The sequence below is a fragment of the Monodelphis domestica genome, chromosome 1, assembly GCF_027887165.1.
Source record: "Monodelphis domestica isolate mMonDom1 chromosome 1, mMonDom1.pri, whole genome shotgun sequence".
In the NCBI taxonomy this organism is placed as follows: domain Eukaryota; kingdom Metazoa; phylum Chordata; class Mammalia; order Didelphimorphia; family Didelphidae; genus Monodelphis; species Monodelphis domestica.
In genome coordinates, this window is record NC_077227.1 from 463,238,254 (window position 1) to 463,262,887 (window position 24,634).

Consider the following 24,634-nt stretch of genomic DNA (forward strand, 5'->3'; position numbering starts at 1 on the left):
AGATGGAACTTTAGTTGGATTTACAGGAAGACCAGGAAATCAGAAGGTAGAGATGAGGAAGTGTTCCACTGCATACAGCCAGAGAAAATGCCCAGGGCTGAGAGAGAGAGTGTTTTATTCAGAGAATAGCCAGGCCAGGTGGTGTCCTGGCTCTAAGCGCACTATGGACAAGAGCAAGATGTAAGAAGACAGGACTAGGTAGTGAAAAGATTCTAATGTCAAACAGGAGATTTTGCATTTGGTTGTGGAGGTGATGGAAGCCAGTCACTAGAGTAAGAAAGTTCCTGACAAGATGGCTCAGTGATTGATTTAGGAAAATCACCTTGGTGGCTGAATGGAAGATTGCTTGAAGTGGGCAAGAGACCAGGGCAGGCAGATCCAGCAGCAAATTACAATATTCCAATGTGAAGTGATGAGGGGCTGCACTAGATGAAAGAACTGCAGTCAGAGAAGGGAGTGTAGTGGAGAGATGCTGGGACGGGGAGGCCACAGATCGAATATGGTGAATGAGGGATAGTGAGAAGTGGAGCCTGCTAGTTGGAGAGCCGGAAGTGTGAGAGGTTGCTTCTGACAGTAACAGGAAAGGAGGGGAAACGGAAGGTTTGAGGGGAAGATGGGTTCTGGATGGGACATGTCACCTTTGGGATTGTCTACTGGCTCTCCAGTTCAAGATGTCTGAGGTTGGAGGTCAGCAGAGAGTCTGGGCAGGAAAGATAGAGATTTGAGAACTATCAGCATAGAGATGGGGATGAAATCCATGGAGGCTGAGGAGCTCACCTAATGCAGAAGAAAGAGATGAGGCAAGGGCTCAGGACAGAAGCCTGTGACCCCTAGGGCTCTACAGTAGGAGAGCATGAGGATCCAGCAAAAGAGACCAGAGGAGGGTTCAGGAGAGAATAGTATCCTGGAAACCCAGAGATGGAGAGGAGCAAGGAGAATGAGCTTGTGTCAAAGGCTGCAGAGGTCATGGAGAATGTGGCTGGAGAAAATCATCAAAAGAAGGCTATGGTGGCTAAGGGGCTGGGGCCCTGGGGAGGGCACCTGGACCAGGAAAGGCCTCTGGCCTAAGGAAGGAGTGGGAGAAAGCTTGTAAAAGAGCTGGAAAGGTGAGGAGTGTCTAGTGCAAAAGACTACAGTGATGGTGAACCTATGGCATCGTGCCAAAGTTGGCATGCAGAGTGCCCTCTGTGGACACTGACGCCACCCCTATACCCCCAGAGTTTGTTACTAGAAAGGCAGAACTTGGGTGGAGCTGCTCCCTTCCCCCTCTCCACCACCCTAAGGGCATTTTTTCCTTCCCCCTCTGCCCAGAAACCCAAAGAGCACTTTCTCCCTCTCCTGTGTGGGGTAAGGCTCACCACCTACCCCCCTACCCCCCCCCCCTCCAGGACACCAGTCTGTAAAAGGTTAGTCATCATTAGATTAGAAGGCTAGGCCAAAGCCTGGCTGTGAAGGGATTTAAATAGCAAAAGAATGGTTAATCTGTTTGAGAATGGAAGTGCCCCAGGTCGGACTTTTCTATTGCTAGCTTTGGCTCTAGGAATAGAGGAAAGTCAAAACAACTTTCCTGCTGTTTTTTCTGGAAATCCCAGGTTTTGTTTTAAATTTCCAAAAAGAGTACTCAGCAGGGAGGCTGCTATTCTTGGGCAAAAAGAGCTGGAAGGCTCTAACGCAAATATAAAAACAAAGCTTTTGTTTGTTTACCCAGCAAACGGGGCTGGAGGCAATAAATGTAAGAAAACAACCCCGGGATGCTCATTAGTGTCAGCAAAGAAGCAGCCAAGAAAGCCCCGCTATTATCTTCCCACTACAAGCAAGCCCAGAGGTGAACCAGGCCTAGCCGTGGGCTCCAGCTCCTAGGCTCTCGGCTCAATCCCCAAAAGCCAAAAAGCTGCATTGTCAATCAAGCCTTTAATGGACCGCCCCACCAAAGGTCCAGTTGCCTTGAATAAACAAAAGCACCACTTGAATTCTAATGACCAAATTGCACCCAAAAATGCATTTCCAAGTTACACGAAACCCTTGACTTTTTCCTGAGGGGGAGGGTCAACACAAAAGTTTCCTTCATTCTCAGACTGAACTTGAGAAACAAAGCTCTCCCTCAGAAATCCAGACTCCTTCAAACGGGTGCCTGCCTTAACCTCCGCATTTGCGAAATTGAGGGAAGACAGCTACAGAAGGCAGTACGTATCCGGCATCCGCTCGCTCCTCCCGTCTTCACATTCCCAAAGCTCCGAACAAAAGAAACCAGTGCAGTTGCTAAGCCTCTAGTCAATTGCATCTATTGTGGCCTCGCAAATTTGTGGGGGAGTTTCCGTGAGATTTGCTCACTGTACCTTTGGAACAAAGAAATATTTCTATCAATGACCAGAAGCCTTAGTCTAAGGGGAACCCGAGTTGTAACTGACAGAAAATAGTCCGTGGCCCTGTTCTTCATAAACTAGTTGTCCCGGATGTCTATGCCTGCGGCATGTCTGTGCCCAGGACACACTCGGATGCCCCGCAGGAAAAAAGGAACCAGTTAAGTAGTTCCACTTGCTATTCTTTAGCGCTTTTCTTTTTCAGTTTTCAGCGTGAATTAGTGCCCTTGACAGCCTAAATAAACACCACCGGGAGAGGTGGGCATGATTCAAAAAGCGGAATACATTTGTTTATAAAAGTTGAATGCAGAAGATGGAAAAGGTCCTGGCCAGCTAAAACGGATGGGGAAAATTGAGGTGGGTGGGATGTAATTATCGAAATCAAAATATGGACTCCCTGACCCTTGGGGACTATTTATTATCTGTAATCAATTACCACTAAGAACAACAGCTGCTGTTTCACATTTCCCATTTTGGCTCTTTTCACAAACACTTCCTCAAACACCAACATCGCCTCAAGTGTAGCAGCCAGGAATTGTTTCTTTCCCCATTTCCCCCCATCAGACACTGAGGCCCATTTGCTATTGACTTCTTTAATTAAAAAAATAATCTTTATTGCCACAGCTGTAGTTACCTCTTTTCGTAGGCCATGATTCACTACTGGTCTTCCCAAATAGCTACCCAAACTTGCCGGCAACCCCTCCCTCTCTCTTGTCCATTCCCTTACAACAGGGCTCCCCAGCCTTTGTAAAGAGCACTTACTCTTTGAAATAACAAATGTGTCCACAGTGAAGTCCTGGGTGGGAAAGAGGAGAAAAAGTGTGCACATTTGGTCTCTAAATGAAATTGGGGAAGGGTATCCCCATAGGCTCAGCATCCCTTCCCATTGGGAATTCCAGAAAACCTTGCTGGGGAGCAGATAAGAGTTTAGTAAGCAATTAGGACATGACTCTAGAGATTTGTAAACTCCTGGTTGAAAATTCAGACTTGCACTTTAAAAGTACTTGGCACAGAGTAGGCTGTTTATCTGATGTAGAGGGGATGTATTACTTGTACAGGCAAGACTCCATGATCCCATCCACCTCTGAGATGCCTGTGAAGGCAAATAACCCCCAGGTCACACTTACAGAAAATCTACTGCATCATAAAACCTCCTATCATAAAACACTGAAAAGAAAAAAACAGGTTGATTTGTTTTGCTCAACTTGATTGCCAGGGAAGGTTCTAATGGAGGAGACTCATTGGGAAGTGATGGTAAGTAAGGAAAGAAAGGGAGAGAGAAAAAGAGCTAGACAGAGAGGGGGTGGGAGGGAGGGAAGGAAGGAAGGAGAAAGAAGCATCATTAAAACATTTTAAAAGGAAACAAGGAATGTGTGACTTTTTTCCAACTAGTGTTTTTGGTGTTACAAAGAAGCACGTGGCCATTTTTGACCACAGGGCAGAGGCAGTCATGAGATAATCATATACACACACTCATCCAACGAGTCCAGCAAGTTCAAAAGTATTTCACCAAAAAAAATTTTTTTTTTTTAAATTGAGAAACAGTTCTAAAGATCTGACTTTGATGAGCTCAGGACCAGGTAGATATCTACAAGTTATGAATTGCTCCCAGTCAAAATCATTGTACTAAAGCATCAAATATAAGTTGCCTTTGGCTGAGCATTGAAGGAAATAGCAAGTTAAGTAAACTAGTGGGGATTAAGTAGGCTGCATGGAAACATCTATTTTTTAAAATGAGCTCCCTTTCTTTGGGGATTCTTCTAAAAATATTTCCTAAACAAGAGAGAGTTTCTGAATTATATTGAAGATATAGAATTGTCCAATTTAAGTAATGGCAGTTCTTGGTTATTAAGAAACTGGTCGCTATTCATTTTGTAAATCACTGTCCTTCCTTCTGATTATAATCTACTTCACTATTAGTATCTTCACCAAAAAGCAGGCAAAAAAAGTTTTATTTGTAAGAAATTTTGATTAATTCCTATGAGAGATTAATGCTTCTATTAAGTTGGGGGCATTCTATATAGATGTTCCTTACCTGTATTCTTTTTATCCTTACTTGAGAGTTGGTTTTAGCACTACTCTGTTCTCCTTACACCAAAGAACAGTTAAATTTCCAAAGGATTTTCCAAGATAGACCTCTAGATAACTGTTTAGTGAAAGGAGAGGGATGGCCATAAATGATCAAATTCAGAGAAATGTCTGAACAAGTAGGTGGTAAAATACCCAAAGTGGGTTGCAGGTGGAAAGCACTACCTACTGTCTTTCAAAAGCACCCATACCCAAAGTGGAAGATACCTTGGCCATTTGAGTAATTACACCCAAGTTAGGAAGGACTCTATTGTTGCTGAGTCACGTCAGTTGTATCCAACTCATCATGACCCCATTTTGCCATTTCCATCCATAGCTCATTTTACAGATAAAGAAACTGAGGCAAACAGGGTTAAGTGACTTGCTCAAGGTCACACCGCTATTAAGTATTTGAGGTTAGATTTGAACTCAGGTCCTCCCTGCTTTAGGCTAGGCACTCTACCCACTGTACTGCCTAGCAGGACAGGCAATAATTATGAATCAATACTAACAAGGAGATGCAAAATATTCCAAATTCATACTTACTTAAGGTTACTTTAGACTTAGAAGAGACAGCTGAACTCATGTAAGAATAGTTGTGTTACTGAAGCACATTTAAGTCATCTAAACAAGTAAGCTTTCAGACTTACAAAATCAGTCTTTCATTTAAAACCTCTTTTGACTTTTTTGGACAAGAAAGAGGATAAAGGAATGTTGAGAGCTCTAAGAAACCTTTGAGATTAATGGGTCCAACACATCTCATGTTCACTTTCTGAATAAGGAAACTGAAGGACAGAGGGGAAGTGTCTTGCCCAAGGTAACCTGGCATTATACTTTGGTCTCACACTGCTCTTTGTATAACATTTTTTCTTTTTAAACCCTCACCTTCCTTCTTGGAATCAATATTATATATTGGTCCTAAAGGCAGAAGAGTGGTAAGGTCTAGGCAATGGGGTTAAGTGACTTGTCCAGGGTCACAGCTGGGAAGTGTATGAGGCCAAATTTGAACCCAGGACCTCCCATCTCTAGGCCTGACTCTCAATCTACCGAGTCACCCAGCTGCCCCCTCTTTGTATAATATCTTAAAAAAGGAATCTTTATAGCTGTATCTCCTAAGATGAAAACAATTCCATAAAAGTACACTAGAAGTTACATTTTTATTTATCACTTAGATGATTTCATAGTTACAAGGACAATGTTTGCCTTCCAATGGAAGCACTTCATTTGGTTAAATTCCATCTCCAGAAACAAATGGGAAATGCCAGGACCTTTCCAATGGCAATGAGTTACAACACAGTTAGAAGCACATTCTCTCTCTCTCTCTCTCTCTCTCTCTCTCTCTCTCTCTCTCTCTCTCTCTCTCTCTCTCTCTCTCACACACACACACACACACACACACACTCACACACACACATGCACATGAAAATTTAAAAGTGTTTAACATCATGGCAAGATAGAACTTGGCTTATTAAAATAAAAACTGACAATACAAATGAGAGACAGTCAATACGAAGCAAAAACCCAAAATACAGTGTATGGAAAAATACTCAAAGTTAACACAACTTTTATATTTTTTCAGTAAATGTTTTTTATTCTCTATTTACAGATGTTACAGAAAGGCATTAGTGACTGTGCTGGTGGGACAGTGGCAAATCTCACTTACTTTGGAGACTATAAGGGCCACAACATGCTACTAGGTGAAGTTGGAAAAAATTCAAAGACAAGTCCCATCACAGTAGTTAATGCCTTTTCAATTTTTTCTTCAGCATACACTAAAGAGGGATCAATTTTAGACTTTGCCTTTTGGGAAATGACTCTGTTTTGTCAGCATTTGATGTGAATTCTCTTTTTAAAAATAAGATGTGATGAACAAAAAGAGAAAGAAACTTTTTGAAGATTTTGAACACTTCATAAATTAACTCACATTTCCGCTGCTGTTATTAAATATCCCCCCCCCCCTCTAAACCCCACTGGGATCCTCAAGTTCTTCCAACATCACTGTAGCAAATCTGCCATTGCAATAAGTTGATGATTTTAAAAGGCTAATAATTTGTTGTCTATGAGAAACCACTGGGAACATTAATTTTTTTTTATTCTTACTTGGACATAGCTGACATGGGAGTGCAACAGTGCATTAGATATTATAAGAATAAGTTATAGAAGTTTAAAAAATATTTCCTATTTTGCAAAGAATTCATCCATCTATTTGTAATGAACATGAATAGATTCACATGGAATTACCTCAATCCAAGGTTCTGACATATGATACAAAATTTCTAATTAGTTGGAGGATGAGGTGTACAATAGTTCTTATTTGTGATATTTGGAATTAATTAGCAGTGACAACTTCTAAGTAGGCACTGTCACATAAAAGCATAACAGTGTAAGAGACAACGAATGACCCTTTGGACAACAATTATACTACTTCTGCAGGACTTCGGAGATGAGAGTTGCTCTTCTTTCTGACATGTATCCAAGTTCCATTTCATTTACCCAAGCCACTTCTTTCTCTTCCTTGAAGCATGATGGACATTGAAGAATTTCCTCAGACCAACTGTTACATCAATTCCTTATTGAAGTAACCATAGAAACACAGTTTTACCTATGGAACAACATTTAAGCAACACAGAGAAATCAAGTGGGGTTTTCCAAGCCTCTGAGCTCAATTCAGAGGGAGGACATCTTTCATTTTCTTACTATCCTCTTCCTCCTCTTAAAGATAGTATTACTGAATGGCTTCTAGCCACTGGAGGATTGGTTTTGACTTGCCTTTGAAGTCATGGTGTATGCAGCCAGCTCCTTCTCCCGCCTTTTCTCACCTGCTGAGTTGAATCATTTCCATAATTTTGACATATTGAAACAATCAACAGACTCAGCCCCGAACATCCCTTAGAGACAACACTTCTGGCACCTGTCTCTTCTGAGCTGTGGAGAAATTCTAATTTTTGATTCTCAAAGAAGGACTGATAATATTCACAAAGAAACTTCCTAGTTACTAGGAGCCAGACTGAAGCTTCACTAAACAAATAGGACTGCCTTTCTTAAACCAAAGCACTGAATTTGATTCTAACTCAGAGCAATTCAGAATTAACCCTAACCATCCTTGTCTTGGTTCAGTTTATGCTAAATATGTTAATAAGGTTCAAAAGGTAAAGGTATCCCATCTCAGAAAGGAAACTATTTGTTTGACTTTGACCAAATAGTATTAAAGATTAGAAATAATATTACTGTATTCTGCTTTTCTGGTCATGGGATTACTTAGGGCACGAGAATGGCTATAAGACAAACACTTCAAAGCCATCTGATGTGATAAATGATGATGAATCTATTTGAGGTCCTGGAAAGAACAGCCAACCAAATGGTTTTTGTGTTCCAAATTGACAGTGCACCGGTGAGGTGCTCATGTCCAAAATATCTGTGAATAGGCACAGGTCCAAACAACTATCGCTAACAAACAGTAAGATTACTAAAGGACTGATGGGCTTCAGAGTCCCTCAAACTTTAGGAAAGGTGGGTACAAGCAAGGCTTCAGGGCAAGCATGCAGACTGCAATGTGACTTAAGAATGGGATCTTTGGAAGACACTGAAGATGGCATTGCAAATTCAAACATTTGCAAGTGCATGCATGACGTACATATGGTGGAGTAAGAGGAGGAGGTGGGGTTGGGGTGGAGAGAAGAAAGTAAGCCGTCAGAAACTATCAGGCGAGATCCTGAAAAAGTGAATGTTTGGTGTGATAGGAGTCAGCTATTAAAAAGTCCTAAGGAATACACATGGCCTTTTGGGAAGGAAGAAGTATTTATTGTTGTTTACTGTGGTACTAAATACATTTTTAAAAAAATCTGAGACTCCATCTAGCTAATGTATGTCCGGATCTCCAATTCTAGATCCCCTTAGTCTTCTCAGGAGACTAGCTATAAAATTCTCACAAAAGGCACATTGTGAAATTGAGATGGGCCAGGACACACATTCAAGCAGAATGAGAGCTAGGGAACAATTTCAAAGGCCATGGGGTACTTTTCTGGAAGTTTCTAGTTTTGTGTTGCAAGGGGAAGACCTCCCACAATTAAGAATGTTGAATTACATTGGAAACTAAGGAGAAGTTCTGTCAGTTCAGCTCCCTGAAAAGGAAGCCTACCCAACAGAACCAAGGATAAAAAGGCTATGTTTTAATCTGAGCCACAAAGAACATGCTGTAAGAAAAGAACAAGCATCTGAGTAATGTGGGGATGTCATTTCAGATCAAGATTTCAAGTGTTAATTCCAGACCAGCTCAAGAAGTCAATGCGCCTGACCCAATTGAGTGGCCTATGGAAACAAGCAGACTGTTTCTCCTCCTGTGAAAGCTCACCCCGAGGATCTTGCACCAGCACATCACTTTTAGGAATCTACAACAGAAAAACAAACAAAAACTATGTGTTAGAAAGAAAGGCAGCAGATGAAGAGTGGGCATATTGCTCTAGGTTGCAAATGTCCCACAAGGCAAAGGATAAAAGGAAGTATGGGGGTCAGAGGGATCTAGAGTGTCATTACCATTGGGAATATCCTTGGGATAAGTAACTTTCACTGTTTGTCATTGTGAGCTGTTTTCTAATTTAGATTAAGAAAGACTTCTATTGGAAAAGTGATAAAATGAGTTTACCTGAACTACTACTTCTTGTGATTTTAGTTGCATGTGAAAGGAAAGAAAGCAATGTTTTATTGATGGAATAGAAAATAGTGGACCAATTGCCTTTCCTTAGATTGCAATTCTCTTGTTCTTTACTCAGGGAATAACATACAATGATTTGGGTAACAAAGGAAACTTCAACTAACTCAATGGTTTTCAGGCAGTAAACAGTGAAAGTTCTTCATCTTGAGGAGTGCAGGAAAAAGCAGCAAGAAAAAGAAACAGACTTTGTAAGCTCAGAAATACAGATATAGTCAAGAAGAAGGACTAAGTTATCATGAGGGTGGGGAAGGTCAGATTTCAATATGCATTTGGACAAAAAATGTCCCATTGCTAATGATAAAAGGGTTGAGCACTTATACAATGGAGAATAATTTGCTCAGAAGGGTGAAAAATCATTTAAAATACACAATCATGAGAAAATACAATGTTTATTAGAGGCAGAGATAAGGATACAACTAGAAGGTAAGAATGCTGGACAAAGAATTTTTCTTTTAGAATAGAAGGAGAAAGAAACAATCACGTTGCTACATTCAAACAAAACTTACTCAGTATCAAAGTGTCTCTACTAAAGTCAAGTCTGGAACAGCCAGCAGGGACCCTAGCTACGAGTGTAACAGTCCTTGTGGCTTTACCAGCAGTTATAAAAACAAAATGATCATTAGGCAACAGAATAATAACCAATAAAACAAACATTTATATATATAAAAAAGTTAAAAACAAGTCAAATTCAAGTAACTCTTCAGTTTTAAAATTGCAGTATATACAAATATTTTCTGTGTGGAATTACTGACTTATTTAACAGAGACAATTTTTTAAAAATCCCTTACACAAAGGAAAAAAGATGTCACAATCCAATTGCCCAAAAGTTAGCTATATATCCTAAATATTTTGGCAAGCATTAAATAATTAGCTACACTGTAAAAAGTGCACTGGCATCAATAAAAACAAAATCACTACTCCTGGGTTGTGGACATGGGACAGTAGCAGTTATTTCTCAGACCTGTTATTAACAGAACTGCAAGTTGAGGTATGACAGATTTATAAACCAGGTAGTGGGTAGGAGGGAAGGATCCCACAGAAAGCATGAGCAACTCTGAAAGTCTGGCTAGGATTAAGGAAGTAGAACTTTATAAACAAGAATCGTTTTTTGTTTTGTTTTGTTTTTTGTACATTTCAACACAGAGCATTTCTGATGGGAAAAAAAGCAAGACCCATTTGGGGCAGAACAGCAATTCCTGACATATCTCTTTCAAAGAACAAGTCTTTCATTTAGGGAAGTTTAAAACATTGAAATTTTCTTAGGGCTCTGCACATAACATGGAATCTTATAGAATCATCTAATGGAATATGAGAAATAGCTGCAATCAGGTTATATAAAACAATGATACAAAAACCTCATGATGATGAGTTTCAACAGATCATTTAAATATTTCATACACTGAAATAATGAAAACTAACAAAATATTCTCACTGAGTGGTCAACCTTATATACATTCTGTTGTTCAGGGTATTAATAAAAATCGTCACAGGCTATGGAAATCAAAGATAACCCCTCTGCAAACCTATGGATATATTTTCTGAAGCAATATGTGCAGTTGTTTGTGGAAAATGCAGGACATTAATGATTTAAGAGTTGTGCATTATAAAATCATAAAATAGTTGTGTCTACCTTATGTTTATTTAAATAAACAAACAAAAAAAAACCCCTTTACCTTCTGTCTTGGAATCAATACTTTGTAATGGTTTTAAGGCAGAAAAGAAGTAAGGGCTAGGCAATGGGGGGTGAAGTGACTTGCCCAGGGTCACACAGCCGGGAAGTTCTGAGGTCAGATTTGAATTCAGGACCTTCCATCTCTAGGCCTGGTTCTTAATCCAACTATGTTTTTTTTTTCTCCAATATTTATTATGTTGACTTTAACAGGGAAAAAAAAATCAACATTTGAGTAAAGAAAAAATGTTCCCTTTTACTCAGAGATTTCTCAATGCAAAATTGTACTGAAGCCTAAAGTTAGCACTTACAGCTATTAAGTAAAATGGGGAAGCTTTTGTGACACATTAAAAAAGAAACAAAAACCTTTTGATTAAGAGTCAATGTATTTGCTTGTTTCAATTTGATTAAAATTTTAATAATGCAATTGAAAATGCTTATAATCAAAATGAGCTACTATAGCAATAATGAGATAATGGAAAAATGTCTAAGAGTTTTTGAAAAATAAAAATTACTAAAACATTTCTTTTCTGCTTTCAAAATAGTGCTCTAACTTTGGGGTAATGGTTTTGGCTAAATAGATTTGGTTTAGTCAAAAACATAAAAGGGGAAAATTAGTCTAAAACTAGACAACATGAAGACAACTTTTCAATTTTGGATACAGTCTTGAAGTATATTAAATATGTAAATTTAACTCACTAATGGAAAGATTCTGATGACAAATAAAAACAAAGACTTCAGTGAAAGACAATGTCAATTCATTCTGGGCCTACAGTTTCCTCATTTATAAAATGAGTGGATGAGGCCAGGTTATCTTTAAGGATCCTTCCAGCTCTAATGAACACCCTATGATTTTTTAAATTCTAATTCACATAGTTTTTGATAGTGTTAAGTAATGAAGAATGCACTAATATCTATTTTCCAAATAGGCTTTATAAAGAGCTTTATTTTGTAAGTTAGCTCATGCAGAAAGGATGCTAATGTTTCTTAACAAACAAAAAATCTGAATTTTTAAACTGTATAGGCTTGAACATATGTTTTCAGGTTCAATTTTTTTAAAATCTAGGTCTTCTTAGGAACTAGTGAAAAGGACAAATAATCTCTAAAATCTCTCCTAATTATCAGATATCAGTGCATCTCATTAGGTATACCTAAGAACTGGGCTTGATTCAGTGGATATGATTACAATGAAATGTTTTGATAGAAGTTCGATAGCAACTTTCTTGTTATCTATAGACACTACAAAAATAAAGGACGTTTACTTGTATCTCAAATGAGGACATTTGTATATATTGGCAGTTAACTGAGCTTTCCATGTTGGGCATTTCATCTCAATAAGAAAAACTTATTACTATCAAATATAATCAACAAAAAGTCAGTTGAACAATGCATACATCCACTGTGTAACTATATGAAAAAAAATGCACACTGAGGAATTTATCCAGTCTTTAGAGAAATTTGACCTGAAACAGTCACAGTGGGGAGGAGAAACTCCAACTAAAAAATAAAATTTAAATGGTATTAAATGTAAGTCATAGCACCTTTGGCATTTTTGTCCAAATAGACTTCGACGTATGAAGTAGGAACATAACCTTCTTCATCTTCATTTCTACGAATCCGTGTCCATCCATCACCTTTGTCCTCTTCTATGACATATAATATTTCTCCTTCAGCTATTGAAATAGTTCCTTCATTCTGACCTGAAAAGTTAACAGTACAGTAGGTTAGCTTTTTAGTCAAAGTAACCTCAAATACTTGGGTCAATATCAGTGCTAAAAATTTAGGCATTAACATTTATTTGAGGGGCCTTAGTCTTTATTCTCCATAACCTCTTGGAACAGATGTGTGATTTTTCTTTTCTTGTCTTCTGTAACATTTGCATGGTTCTAGTTCTCTTACCACAATGACAGATTCTTTCCAATCTCTTTCACAGATTCTGATTTCTCCTCTGCCATATGAACTTCTCTTCCCTATCACATCCATCTCATCTTTCCCTATGGTTTTGACTCTGATCTATAAGTGGCTGATTTCCAAAGTTCTCTTTCTTCAGCTCTGACCTCAAACATGAACTATAATCCAGTGTTATCAATTGTCTGGTAGACCTCTCAAATGGTTAACCTCCTGGTATCTTAAATGCATCATATGTAAAACTGAGTTCATTATTCTTCTCAAATTAGCAACTCCTTATTTTCCTACTCCTATTAATGATAATACCATTCTCCTAGTCATCTAGATTTTATCTTTGACTTTTCCCCTCTCTCATTATCCATATGGAATCAGTTACTGAGCCTGATCAATTCTTCCTCCACCATCTTAGTCCAGGACTTCATCTCCTCTGTCCTAATCTACTTACTACTAATAGTATCCTAAATTATCTCCCTATCCTTCCCAATCTATTCTACATTCTACAATCTATTTCTACATCTGATTACTCTTCCTAATCATATCTCTTCTTCTGCTAAGAAAACTTAACTGACTCCCCATTGCCCATTTCATAGTTTACATGTTGAATTACTTAAGGCCAGGGATGATATTTTACTTATCTTAATATTTCTCACAATACCTGGGACAGGACCTTGCACACAGTAGACAACCACAAGTATTAGAGTACTTAATACTTATTAAGTAAATGATGAAATGATAATTTATGGCACCAATGTAATTAATTTCATTCAAATTAGGTAAAATTATGAAATAAATCAACAGGCTCAGTAATGAGGATAAGGAAAGGAACAAGCAGAAGAGAATACAGAATCACAGGAAAGGCATCAAAAAATAGTCTAACCACACTAATAGGAAGCAGATTGTGGGGTGCAAGTGAAGGAGAGTCAGAAGATCTGGACTCAAATTTCAGCTTAGCTCTTCCTTACTGCCTATGCCATCTAGGACAGGTCATTTAACCTTCAAGGTTCTATATGTCCTCATGTACAACTATGGGGCAGCTCTAGATGACTCTCCAATTTAAAATTTTCATTTCTAATCAGTACAATGACAATTATGTTCACTGTCATGGAAAAAATACTATCCTCAGAGGATAATGAAGAAGCATTTTAGCCACTTCCTGATGGAGATGGGACAGACTTGAGGTTGAGAAACAAATACATAGTTCTGGACATGGTCACTGTGTACAATTATTTGGTCTATGTTTATTTGTTACAAGGATTTTTCCTCCTCTTCTTCCTCATTTGGCTTCAGATTAAAAGAAAGAGGTGCAGGAAAATGGGTAAGATGTGATAATGCCCAGAAAGAGAGTCACTGAAACATTTTTTTTTAAATCATCAGAAGAAAACAGAGGGAAGTTCAAAAAGAAGCAAAGACAAACAAACTTTTTTAAAATAAAGTATAAGGGGCAGCTAGGTCATACAGTAGGTAGAGTGCCAGGTGTGGAAACAGGAGGTCTTGGGTTCAAATGCAGCCTCAGACACTTCAAGTCACTTAACTCCAATTGCCTAGACCTTACCACTCTTCTGCCTTAGAACCAATACTTTGTACTGATTCTAAGATAGAAGGCAAGAGTTTAAAAAATAAATAAAATGTAGAATTTATTTTATACATACATACATACATACATATATATGGTTTTTTAAGCAAGCGGTATGAAATGGAGACACAGAGTTTCATATGCAATACTCTATGTCCTACTATGTGTGAAGAAATGCTTATTTTGGGGGAATGTTTAAGTTAAATTTTTTTAATTGGGTTTTTTAAAAAAATCTTTAATCCTATGAAACACACCAAATAAGTTAAGATAATTGAATGAAGAAAGAATGGTACCAGGAAGAGATACCTTCAAATGTATAGAGTGCTTTACAGGTTCCTATAGTAGGAAGGGGCTCTTCATCATCAAACTCATCATCAAAGTCTGTGGCCATCATCTTCAGCTCATTCTCCTGACTCTGTTCCTCTGTGTAACTGCCATCTGGGCTGCTCAAGAAAGAAAAATACACAGCAACTATAGCAACTGACTTCAGTGGAGATACTCAGCTGATGTATTCAACTAAAAAAAAAGTAGTTGCCACCTTACTTGTGATTATGAGCAGCCTTTTCACATGCTTTTTATCATCATCCTGTTTTAAGTTTTAAATCTTCAGTGTACAAGAAATTATTTCAAATTTACTTCAATTTTAAGTCTGTCCCTCCTCTTGCTCCTTCCATTTTCTGAGACTTACCAAGACCTGGATGACATTGCATCCCTGGTCATCCTTTCCATATTGGTTGCCCTGTCTCATACACTTCCCAACTCTTGACCCTAGTGGGGTGTAGGGACATTACAAGTTCTTCTAGATTTCTTGTAGAAACTGGGAAGTGAAGTGAGACCCCTTGTCCGAATCAATGGTATCGAGAATGCCATGTCTTGGTATAATCTCCTTCAATAGAAATCTCACTACCATAGCAGTGTCACTTTTCTTGGACGGACATGCTTCAACCCATCTAGTCAGTCTTTCCACAATCACCAATGCATATTTGTATCCCTTATCTTTAGGCATGTTGAGATAATCAATTTGAATACACTGGAAAGGCACAGAAAATTCTTTGTTCCTTGTTGCTACTTGCATACCCTCCCTCTACTAATATCACTCAGTAATATCTCTTTTTTTAAGATTCTGGCCATCCAAAATTATCATCCAACTCAAGAGTCCAATAGCCAGAGACAGCTGAATGGTATAGTGGAAAGAGCCCTGAGTCTGGAGTCAGGAAGATCTGACTCTAAATTAGGAGCCCTATAATTAATCTAAATCTTAAATTCAAAATCCCTAATCTGGATTCAGATACTAGCTATGTAAACCTAAGCAAGTCACTTAACTTCTGCTTGCTTCAGCCTCCTCAACTGTAAAAGGAAGATAAATAGTGAAGGCACTAGCCTTACAGGGTTGTTGTGAAAATCAAAGGAGATAAAATCTATAAAGTATTTAGCACAGTCTGGCACACAGCAGGTAAGCACATAAATGCTTATTCCTCTCCCATTTTCTACTGACCCCAGGAATATTTTTCCTTTCTTTTTCAACGAGTTCAATGTCTGACTCAGACTCTTTCTTCATCCCAACTTCTACTTTTACAATGAAGTACACATCAATCTTTTCTCAAAGATTCCATTTCCTACTTCCTTAATACATCATCTCTCAAAACCTAATTCTCCACTCTATCTCAATTACCACAAAGGATGGTCATAATCTTACTCTTGCCATCAATTACAAATATTCCACTTTCATGTTTAAAAAGTCTAAAATTCCAGTCTCTTTAAATCATTCCCTTTCTCCATATGACTTACTACTCTAACCTTATTATTTTTCCCTACCAAAGTTTGGGACTTCACTTTTACTGGCCTGGATTACTCACAATAGCCTGGTAATTGGTTTCACTGTCCCAAATCTTTTCTCTGCTCCAAACTATCTTCCAAAATAAAGTGCTGCCAACAGCTGCCAAAACAATTTTCCTTAAAGCTCAGGTCTGACCATGTCATCCCTTGTGCCCACTCGATATCCAGTACAGATTGCCACTTAAATCTCTTCCCAACCCAGCAGCTTTCTTTCCCATCACTCTCTAATATGTAATTCACATTCTAACTACACTGGTCTACTTCCTGTTCCTCTTAGACAATACTCCAATCTCCTTGGTCCTGGGTCTTTTCACAGGCTGCCTCTGAGACTGAAATATTTGAGCTTCTCATCTCTGCTTCTCAGACTCTCTTTAAGACTGTTCAAATGCCACTTGCTACTCTCCATCCCTCCTCTCAAGCCTCCACTGTCTCCCTCATTTAGGCTATTTAGTATCTCTTTAGTATTTAGCTTGTATAAACCTCTTTAGGCACGTGTTGTCATCCCTTTTTTAGAACATAAGGTCCTTGAGATCGGGGCCTGCTTTGCTTTTTCTTAGCACAGGGCATGGCCCATTGTAAGCATTTAATAAATGCTTATAGACTGACTGGTTGACTGAACAGCCACTCCCTAGTACCCAAACACGGAAGCAATGGAAACCTGATCCTTTGGCTTAGTCCAAAAGATGTCAGAAGTTCAAAGCAGAGTATAAGCAGCTCTCTCCAGATACTGTACCTCTCCCGGTCCTGTGCACAATTATTGACTGAGGGTGTATTCTGTGCTTCATACATCCCACTCTGTCGTCGGGGATGTTCCCCTCGGATTGGGAGTCTGCCTTCGACTTCAGTGAGCCAAGCCTGTAAATATTTAGAGAAGCAAAACACAGACTCTATTATGTATCACAGGATGATTTTCTTAGAAATAATACGCTATTGACCTATTAAGTGTGATAAAATCTATTGGCATATACTTAAAATTTGCCTGAATAATAAATCTGACATAGAAAATAACAAAGGAATCAGAGGTCTCCGAATTCTTTTTATTAAATTATACAAATGTACCAATTTGCTATAACCAATGGTTCCATACATGGCTGGTGCAGTGCTGGCTGGTGAAAAACTTTTGTTTTCTTAGTGTTCATTGTTAAGCCAAAATCATCATAAATGGCAGAGAATCGATCCATACTCTTTTTCATCTCAGAGTTGTTTCTCAGTCTCAGAGACTGCAGTAGTGCACAATCATCTGCAAAGTTGTGTACCAATTCTCCCTCCACTTCAGTCTTGACTTGTAGCCTTTTCAAGTTAAATAATTTACCATCAGTGCAGTATCTAACATTGATTTTTTTTTCATACCCATTGAAGGTGTCCCACATGACACTGATGAAAATATCATGCTAAAAAGCATAGGAGCAAGCACACAGCCTTGCTTCACTCCACTGATGGCTGGGAAAGTGTGAGAGCATTGTCCATTATCCAGGACCCATGTAAACATGCCATCATGGAGCTGGCATACTAAATACTAATGAGCTTATCTGGGCAACCATATTTGCCACAAATTTCCACAAGTCCTCATGACTGACAGCATCAAAGACCTTGATTGGATCAATGGACATTGTGTACAGTCCTCTGTTCTGCTTCTGGTATTTCTTCTAGAGTTGTTGAGCAACAATCACCATATTGGCCCTTCCTCGGCTCTTTTTCAATCCACACTGGTTCTTGGGGAGATGACCATCTTCCAGGGGAAGGATCAGTTTATTAATAAGGATACTGGAAAGACTTGCCAGCAATGACTAAAAGAGAGACCCTCCTGTGATTGTCACAGGACAACCTCTTTCCTTTTCCTTTATAGAGATGGATAATGGAGGTATCCTTGATCTCCTGGGGGATAACTTCCTCTTGTCATATAACCTGAAAGATTTCAGTCAGGTTTTGTATGGGCAGTAAACTTGTAAATCTCTGCAGCCAGTATATTTTACAGGAATGTCCACAGAGAGGATGATGTTGATGATCACACTGTCAGACTGTTTGGGTGGCTCCAAAGGAAAGTATGGGAGAGAAGAGCTATTGAGCTGCCTACCATACTGAAGGTCTACATTGACATTGTGCTGACCTCACCGAATGCTTGGGAAACCTAGACAGTATGCCAAGGCCATGACAAGAAATTGAATCATTTCCATTTGAATTGTCTTAGGAAGATTCTGAAGATCATTTGGCAAGAAAAGGTCCTGGATACTGAGGTTCTTTCTTGAGAAGAACTGCCAAGCATCCAAACTCTATTTTGGAGAGCATAACTCCAATGGTCTGGCCATCTTCTTTGAAAGCCAAACATACATCTGCCTAAAAGACTTTTACATAGGACTCACACAAGGCAAGTGCTCATACTAAAGACAGAAGAAGAGATATAAGGATACTCTCAATGTCTCTCTGAAGAACATTGATACTGATTATGAGATATGGGAGAAACTGGCACAGGTTTGTCCAGCATGGTATGCCCATATCAAAGAAAGTGTTATGATCTACAACAAAGCAGATTACAGTAACTCAAAATGGACACGAGATGGGAAAATTTAGAGACATCTCCACCCTAAATGTTCATAAAAGGCTATTTGGGCCTAGCCTGTGGTAGAGTCTTCCAATTGGTCTCATCAGTCACAGTTGGGCACAATGTAAATTGAACCCAGTAAAGTCATGTCATTTTGTTCCTCTTTGAATCTGAAGGTCAACCAACTAATGAACATACCCAAAGGCTCCTGTACAAATACCTAAATAGCCATATTTTAACATTTCAAGCCAAAGAGAAAGGAACAGATCTGTTTGTATTTACAATACAGCATGAAATAAGATGCAAAACACATATAGAAACACTCTTAATTTAATTTTACTTCTTGAATCTTTACAACTCACCCTCTTCCCCAAAAGTTATACCATGCTTCATTGGGTAAAAAAACCAAACAACTCTCATCTTCAATCTTAGAATCAATACTATATATGTTGTAGGCAGAAGAGTGGTAAGGGCTAGGCAACAGGGGTTAAGTGACTTGCCCAGGGTCACACAGAGAGGAAGTGTCTGAGGCCAGATTTGAACTGAGGACCTCCCATCTCTATGACTGATTTTCAGTCCACTGAGCCAACTAGCTGCCCCTCATGTTTCATTTTTAAAGAATCCCAAAACTGCAACATTTGGGGATTTTTTTTTCCAGCTGAATTCAGGAAACCAAAAGTGGAAAAAGTTACTGTCATCAATATTTTATTTTATTTTATTTTTATTTTTTCTTTTTTCCTTTTTAAATTTTTATTTGGTCATTTCCAAACACTATTCATTGGAAACAAAGATCATTTTCTTTTCTTCCCTCCCCCCTCCCACCACCTCTCCCATAGCCCATGCGCGATTCCATTGGGTATCACATGTGTTCTTGATTCAAACCCATTTCCATGTTGTTGGTATTTGCATTAGAGTGTTCATTTAGAGTCTCTCCTCAGTCATATGCCCTCCACCCCTGTATTCAAGCAGTTGCTTTTGATCAGTGTTTTTACTCCCACAGTTTATCCTCTGCTTGTGGATAGTGTTTTTTAGATCCCTGGAGATTGTTCAGGGACATTGCATCGCCACTAATGGAGAAGTCCATTACCTTCGATTGTACCACAATGTAGCAGTCTCTGTGTACAATGTTTTCCTGGTTCTGCTCCTTTCGCTCTGCATCACTTCCTGGAGGTTGTTCCAGTCTCTATGGAATTCCTCCACTTTATTATTCCTTTTAGCACAATAGTATTCCATCACCAACATATACCACAATTTGTTCAGCCATTCCCCAATTGAAGGGCATCCCCTCATTTTCCAATTTTTGGCCATCACAAAGAGTGCAGCTATGAATATTCTTGTACAAGTCTTTTTCCTTATTATCTCTTTGGGGTACAAGCCCAGTAGTGCTATGGCTGGATCAAAGGGCAGACAGTATTTTATCGCCCTTTGGGCATAGTTCCAAATTGCCCTCCAGAATGGTTGGATCAATTCACAACTCCACCAGCAATGAATTAGTGTCCCAACTTTGCCACATCCCCTCCAGCATTCATTACTTTCCATAGCTGTTATGTTAGCCAATCTGCTAGGTGTGAGGTGATACCTCAGAGTTGTTTTGATTTGCATCTCTCTGATTATAAGAGATGTAGAACACTTTTTCATGTGCTTATTAATAGTTTTGATTTCTTTGGCTGAGAACTGCCTGTTCATGTCCCTTGCCCATTTATCAATTGGAGAATGGCTTGATTTTTTGTACAATTGATTTAGCTCTTTGTAAATTTGAGTAATTAAACCTTTGTCAGAGCTTTTTATGAAGATTGTTTCCCAATTTGTTGCTACCCTTCTGATTTTAGTTACATTGGTTTTGTTTGTACAAAAACTTTTTAATTTGATGTAGTCAAAATTATTTATTTTACATTTTGTGACTCTTTCTAAGTCTTGCTTGGTTTTAAAATCTTTCCCTTCCCAAAGGTCTGACATGTATAATATTCTGTGCTCATCTAATTTACTTTTCATCAATATTTTAAATGTAAGGGGAAGTCAGAGAAGAGTATATAGGATGCAGAAAAAATTAATACTGTTACATTTTGTAGTACTAGAAAGACTATGAATAATCGTGTATGAAGTAGACAGTTAACATTTTTCGCCATTCTCCATTTTTTAGTCAATAAAAAGACTTTCCTTAACCACACACACACACACACATATATAAATAAAAGATAAATTTTAAATATTACTTCTGTTTGTCTCTTATGATAGTTTAATAATATTCCCTGTATTACATCCTCCATTTTTTTGTAGAAGTTCATAAATCACATTTTCCATTGGTGCTTCTTATAGGATGAATATACCTTTTAATTACTTTTTAAAATTATATTTTTAATTTCCTTAGAAGAAGGTTCAAAAGTATTTAGCAAAGATTATCTGAATATGTTCCTTGTTATGAACATATAAAAGATAAAAAAGGACAATTTTTCTTCAAGTATGAAATAGAAAATTGGAGCTTTTAACATCTTATTATAGAATTTGTTTTGCTTGACTATATGTTTGTTAAAACTTGTTTTTCTTTTTGCAATAGTAGGAGATTATATGGAGAGAGGGATTAGGGAAAGAGTCAACCCCCAAAAGCAAGAAATGAAGGTTGTTGAAACTTTTTTTTTTTAAGTGTACAGGAAATGAACAGGAGGAAAGCCAAAAAGCATGCAGGAAGTAGTACTATTTTGAAAGTTAACATGATGAATTTATTATATATTTAAAAAGGAAAAGCAAGCTGAATCCTCTTTTTATTTCCAACTAGGTACAAGAAAATATTCATTTTATTTCTACTGATTTAAGAATTAAAAACAAAAACAAATATAAAATCTATATGTAAATAGCAGCATTTCCAAATGCTGCTACTAAAGAGTACCTTAAAAGTGATTTAATTAAAACAGGATCTGTTTAAACTTAATCTATGTCCAATGAATTTTATTATGAATGCTATTTTTCATCTAGCTTTGACTCAATTAAGATAATATGATACTAGAGTTGGAAGAAAATCTGAAATCATCTAGTTTAATTACCCAACTTAGAAGGACAAAACATATCAATGTTATTTTAATCAATTGTGCCATTTATGATAAAAGAAGCTTAATAACGTCAAGCTGCTTCCCATAACAAGAATTCCAAATTCCTGCTTCAATCACATTTTCTCCCTCATTTCCCTCCATACCTCAAATTTCTGGACCTCTAGGCGAAGTTTTTCAATATTTTGCCCAACTTCTGTCAACTTGTGATCCAAACTGCCTGGGTCTCCCATTTGTGGATTCTTTATGTAGACATCTTTCATTTTTGTTATGGCATCTCTATAAGTAATAAACATATATCATCAGAAGTTAAGGTAGCAGCTCAAATATATACATACATACATACACAATATATTTCTACCTACCATCTTTATGAGTTTTTTTCTAAGAATACAATACAAGAGAATGGAAAGCAGTTTCTGTCTCAAAATGAAAAATTTAAAGGAATATATATTCCTACATACCATCTTTATTAGTCTTTTCCAAGAATACAGTACAAAAGGATGGAAGGCATTTTCCATCTCAAAAAGAAAATTTTAAGGAAATTATCAACTGCAAGTCAAATTTGCATTTTTATGCCTTGGTATTAAAATTCCAAATTGGGGGAAACTCAAAATAATAAAAAATGTACATTACAAGTAGGTAACAAAACTTCAACTGGCATCTTGGGTGCCATTCATTTTAGGCAGAAGCAGAATTAAATGCTTTGGAAAATGTTTTATACCATTCAAATTGTTAAGAATGAAACTGAATCCAGACAATTAGTGTTGGTGGCTGGCTAGCAAAAGAAAGTTTTAATTAAACCTATATATTATTAGATCATATAACTTTCCAATATAATGATTTTGAATAGAGCCTATAGTAGTTCAGAAGTAAAGAATTCTCCTGACAGGGCCATCAGTTGTGTTTTTGGGCTGTTATTTCTGGGTCTAAAGATAACTATTAAAAGGGGAAAGGACCTACTTGTACAAAAATATTGGCAAAGAATTGGAAATTGAGGGTATGTCTATCAAATGAAGGATGGCTGAAAAAATTATCATTTAAGATTGTGATGGAATACTACTACGCTGTAAGAAATGATGAGCAGGACTATTTCAGAAAAAGCTGGAAAGACCTACATGAACATGAACAGAGTAAAATCATAACCAGGAGAACACTGTAAACAGTAACAGCAATACTATATGATGATCAACTGTGAAAGACTCAGCTATTCACAGCAAGACAATGATCCAGGACAATTCTGAAGGACTTAGGACAAAGAATGCTACCCACCTCCAGAGAAAGAATGGTTGAAATTGGTATGCAAATCAATGTATACTATTTTTCACTTTAGTTTGTGTTTTTATTTAGGGGTTTTGGTTTTATATGAGTATTCTCTAGCAACAATGACCAGTTTGGAAATGTGTTTTACATGATAATATATGTATAATCCAGATCAAATTGCTTACCATCCCTAGGAAGGAGGCAGGAAGGGAGGAGGGAGACAGTTTGGATCTCATAATTATGGAAAGCATGTTGAAAATTGTTATATATGTAACTGGGAAAGTAAAATATTTTTTAAAAAGATTGCTATTAACAAAGTAGCCATTAAGAAAGTATACATAGGTATATACATATATATTATTACATATCTACATAGCTGTTTTTATCTAAAAAGTACTTTAAGAAGAGTTATCATTTCCCAAAACCCACTTCAAATGAGTGCACTAAAGGAGATAAAGCCAATTTTTACTAAGAAGTAAATAAAAAAGTTTTAGGACCAACTTTCCTTGATTATCCTGATTATATAGCTCAAAAGGATAACAAGTTCTATGGCTCAGTTACAAGTAGTTTAATTCTAAGGTTCCCATATATTGATTATAATTTTGTACCCTTCTTTGTATAGTGTGAAAGAAAGTTGAGAAAGCAAGTAAGCAGACAGAAAGCCCAATTTGTTATCTATGTGAGTGCTACATTGAAATATTGTAACAGTCCTAACTGTTCTAACTTATCATACTCTAATGAGCCCATTATACAGTTCTATTATGATCAAGTACAAATAAAAGTAATAACCCCAAACCCATATTATAACCTTTCTTTCTCTCTCGTACTGCCTCAATTTGAAACTAAATAAGATAATCATTCTGCTAATTATAAGCCTGAATTATACTAAACTGCTCACTGCAAAGCAGGTAAATTTTTTGAATCAGATATAATTTTAAATATGTTTGCTTTTCATTATAACATTTTAAAAAGTCTACAAATGATCTGTTCTATAAAAATTATTCTAAAAGAGAGTAAAATAATCCTCATATTTTAACCATACACTCAAAGACCACAGTTAAAGTATTTAAGTAACTCTTGTCCTAGTAATAGGAGATAGTCTCATTTTGCCTACTACAAATAAGTATTACACTAAATTGTTCAAATTCTTCTGCAAATCCTTAGCAGAAGTGAATGAATCTCCACACAGATGAGAACTGAGACACTGAGAAAAGGCCAATTGATAGTGCTGTTTTTCAATCAGATGATTAAATATTATCTCATAAAAACACAAAAGAACAAAAGCAAGTGGTGCTATCTGTTCCAGGAAGTATGAGGAAAGCAGCTTGAAGTAAAACTGAAGCTAATGAAATCTGTCCCTTTTGAAGAATAAAAATTTATTTCTTATAATTTTAATTAGGGTATTTGCACCCACACTGAATCCCTGTGTGTCCTCCCCAAAAGTCAAAACTAAAGACTTACAGAAAATAAGGAGTTCCTAAAAAATAAGAAATTAGTGATTCCCCAAAGCTGTTGCTACTATGATATTATCAAAACTTTCTATACATGGAACAGTTGGGTTGTTTGCCTTATAGGAAAGTCTATAATTTACATTATAACAGCTTGTCTATATGCCATCAAAACCCTATGAAAATGAAAAGAGTAAAATTAATTTCCATTAATGTACA

General features: G+C 37.4%; 1 protein-coding gene across 28 annotated transcripts in view; it reads right to left on the reverse strand.

The window, feature by feature from the left end:
• Positions 1-5,565: 5,565 nt before the first annotated feature.
• The window catches only part of FNBP1 (formin binding protein 1), a 190,783-nt gene continuing 171,714 nt past the window's right edge, over positions 5,566-24,634 (reverse strand). For 10 of the 28 annotated variants that reach the window (XM_056812554.1, XM_056812551.1, XM_056812547.1 and 7 more), the window contains 4 exons: positions 21,851-21,983; positions 16,858-16,979; positions 14,595-14,731; positions 9,509-12,507 (listed from right to left, as the gene is read on the reverse strand). In XM_056812554.1, coding sequence (XP_056668532.1) covers positions 12,329-12,507; positions 14,595-14,731; positions 16,858-16,979; positions 21,851-21,983 — 571 coding nt within the window. In that variant the 3' untranslated portion in view covers positions 9,509-12,328. Of the gene's footprint in view, positions 8,816-9,508; positions 12,508-14,594; positions 14,735-16,857; positions 16,980-21,850; positions 21,984-24,634 lie in introns of those variants that run through there. The other 18 variants (XM_056812553.1, XM_056812549.1, XM_056812546.1 and 15 more) reach the window with 4 other exon arrangements.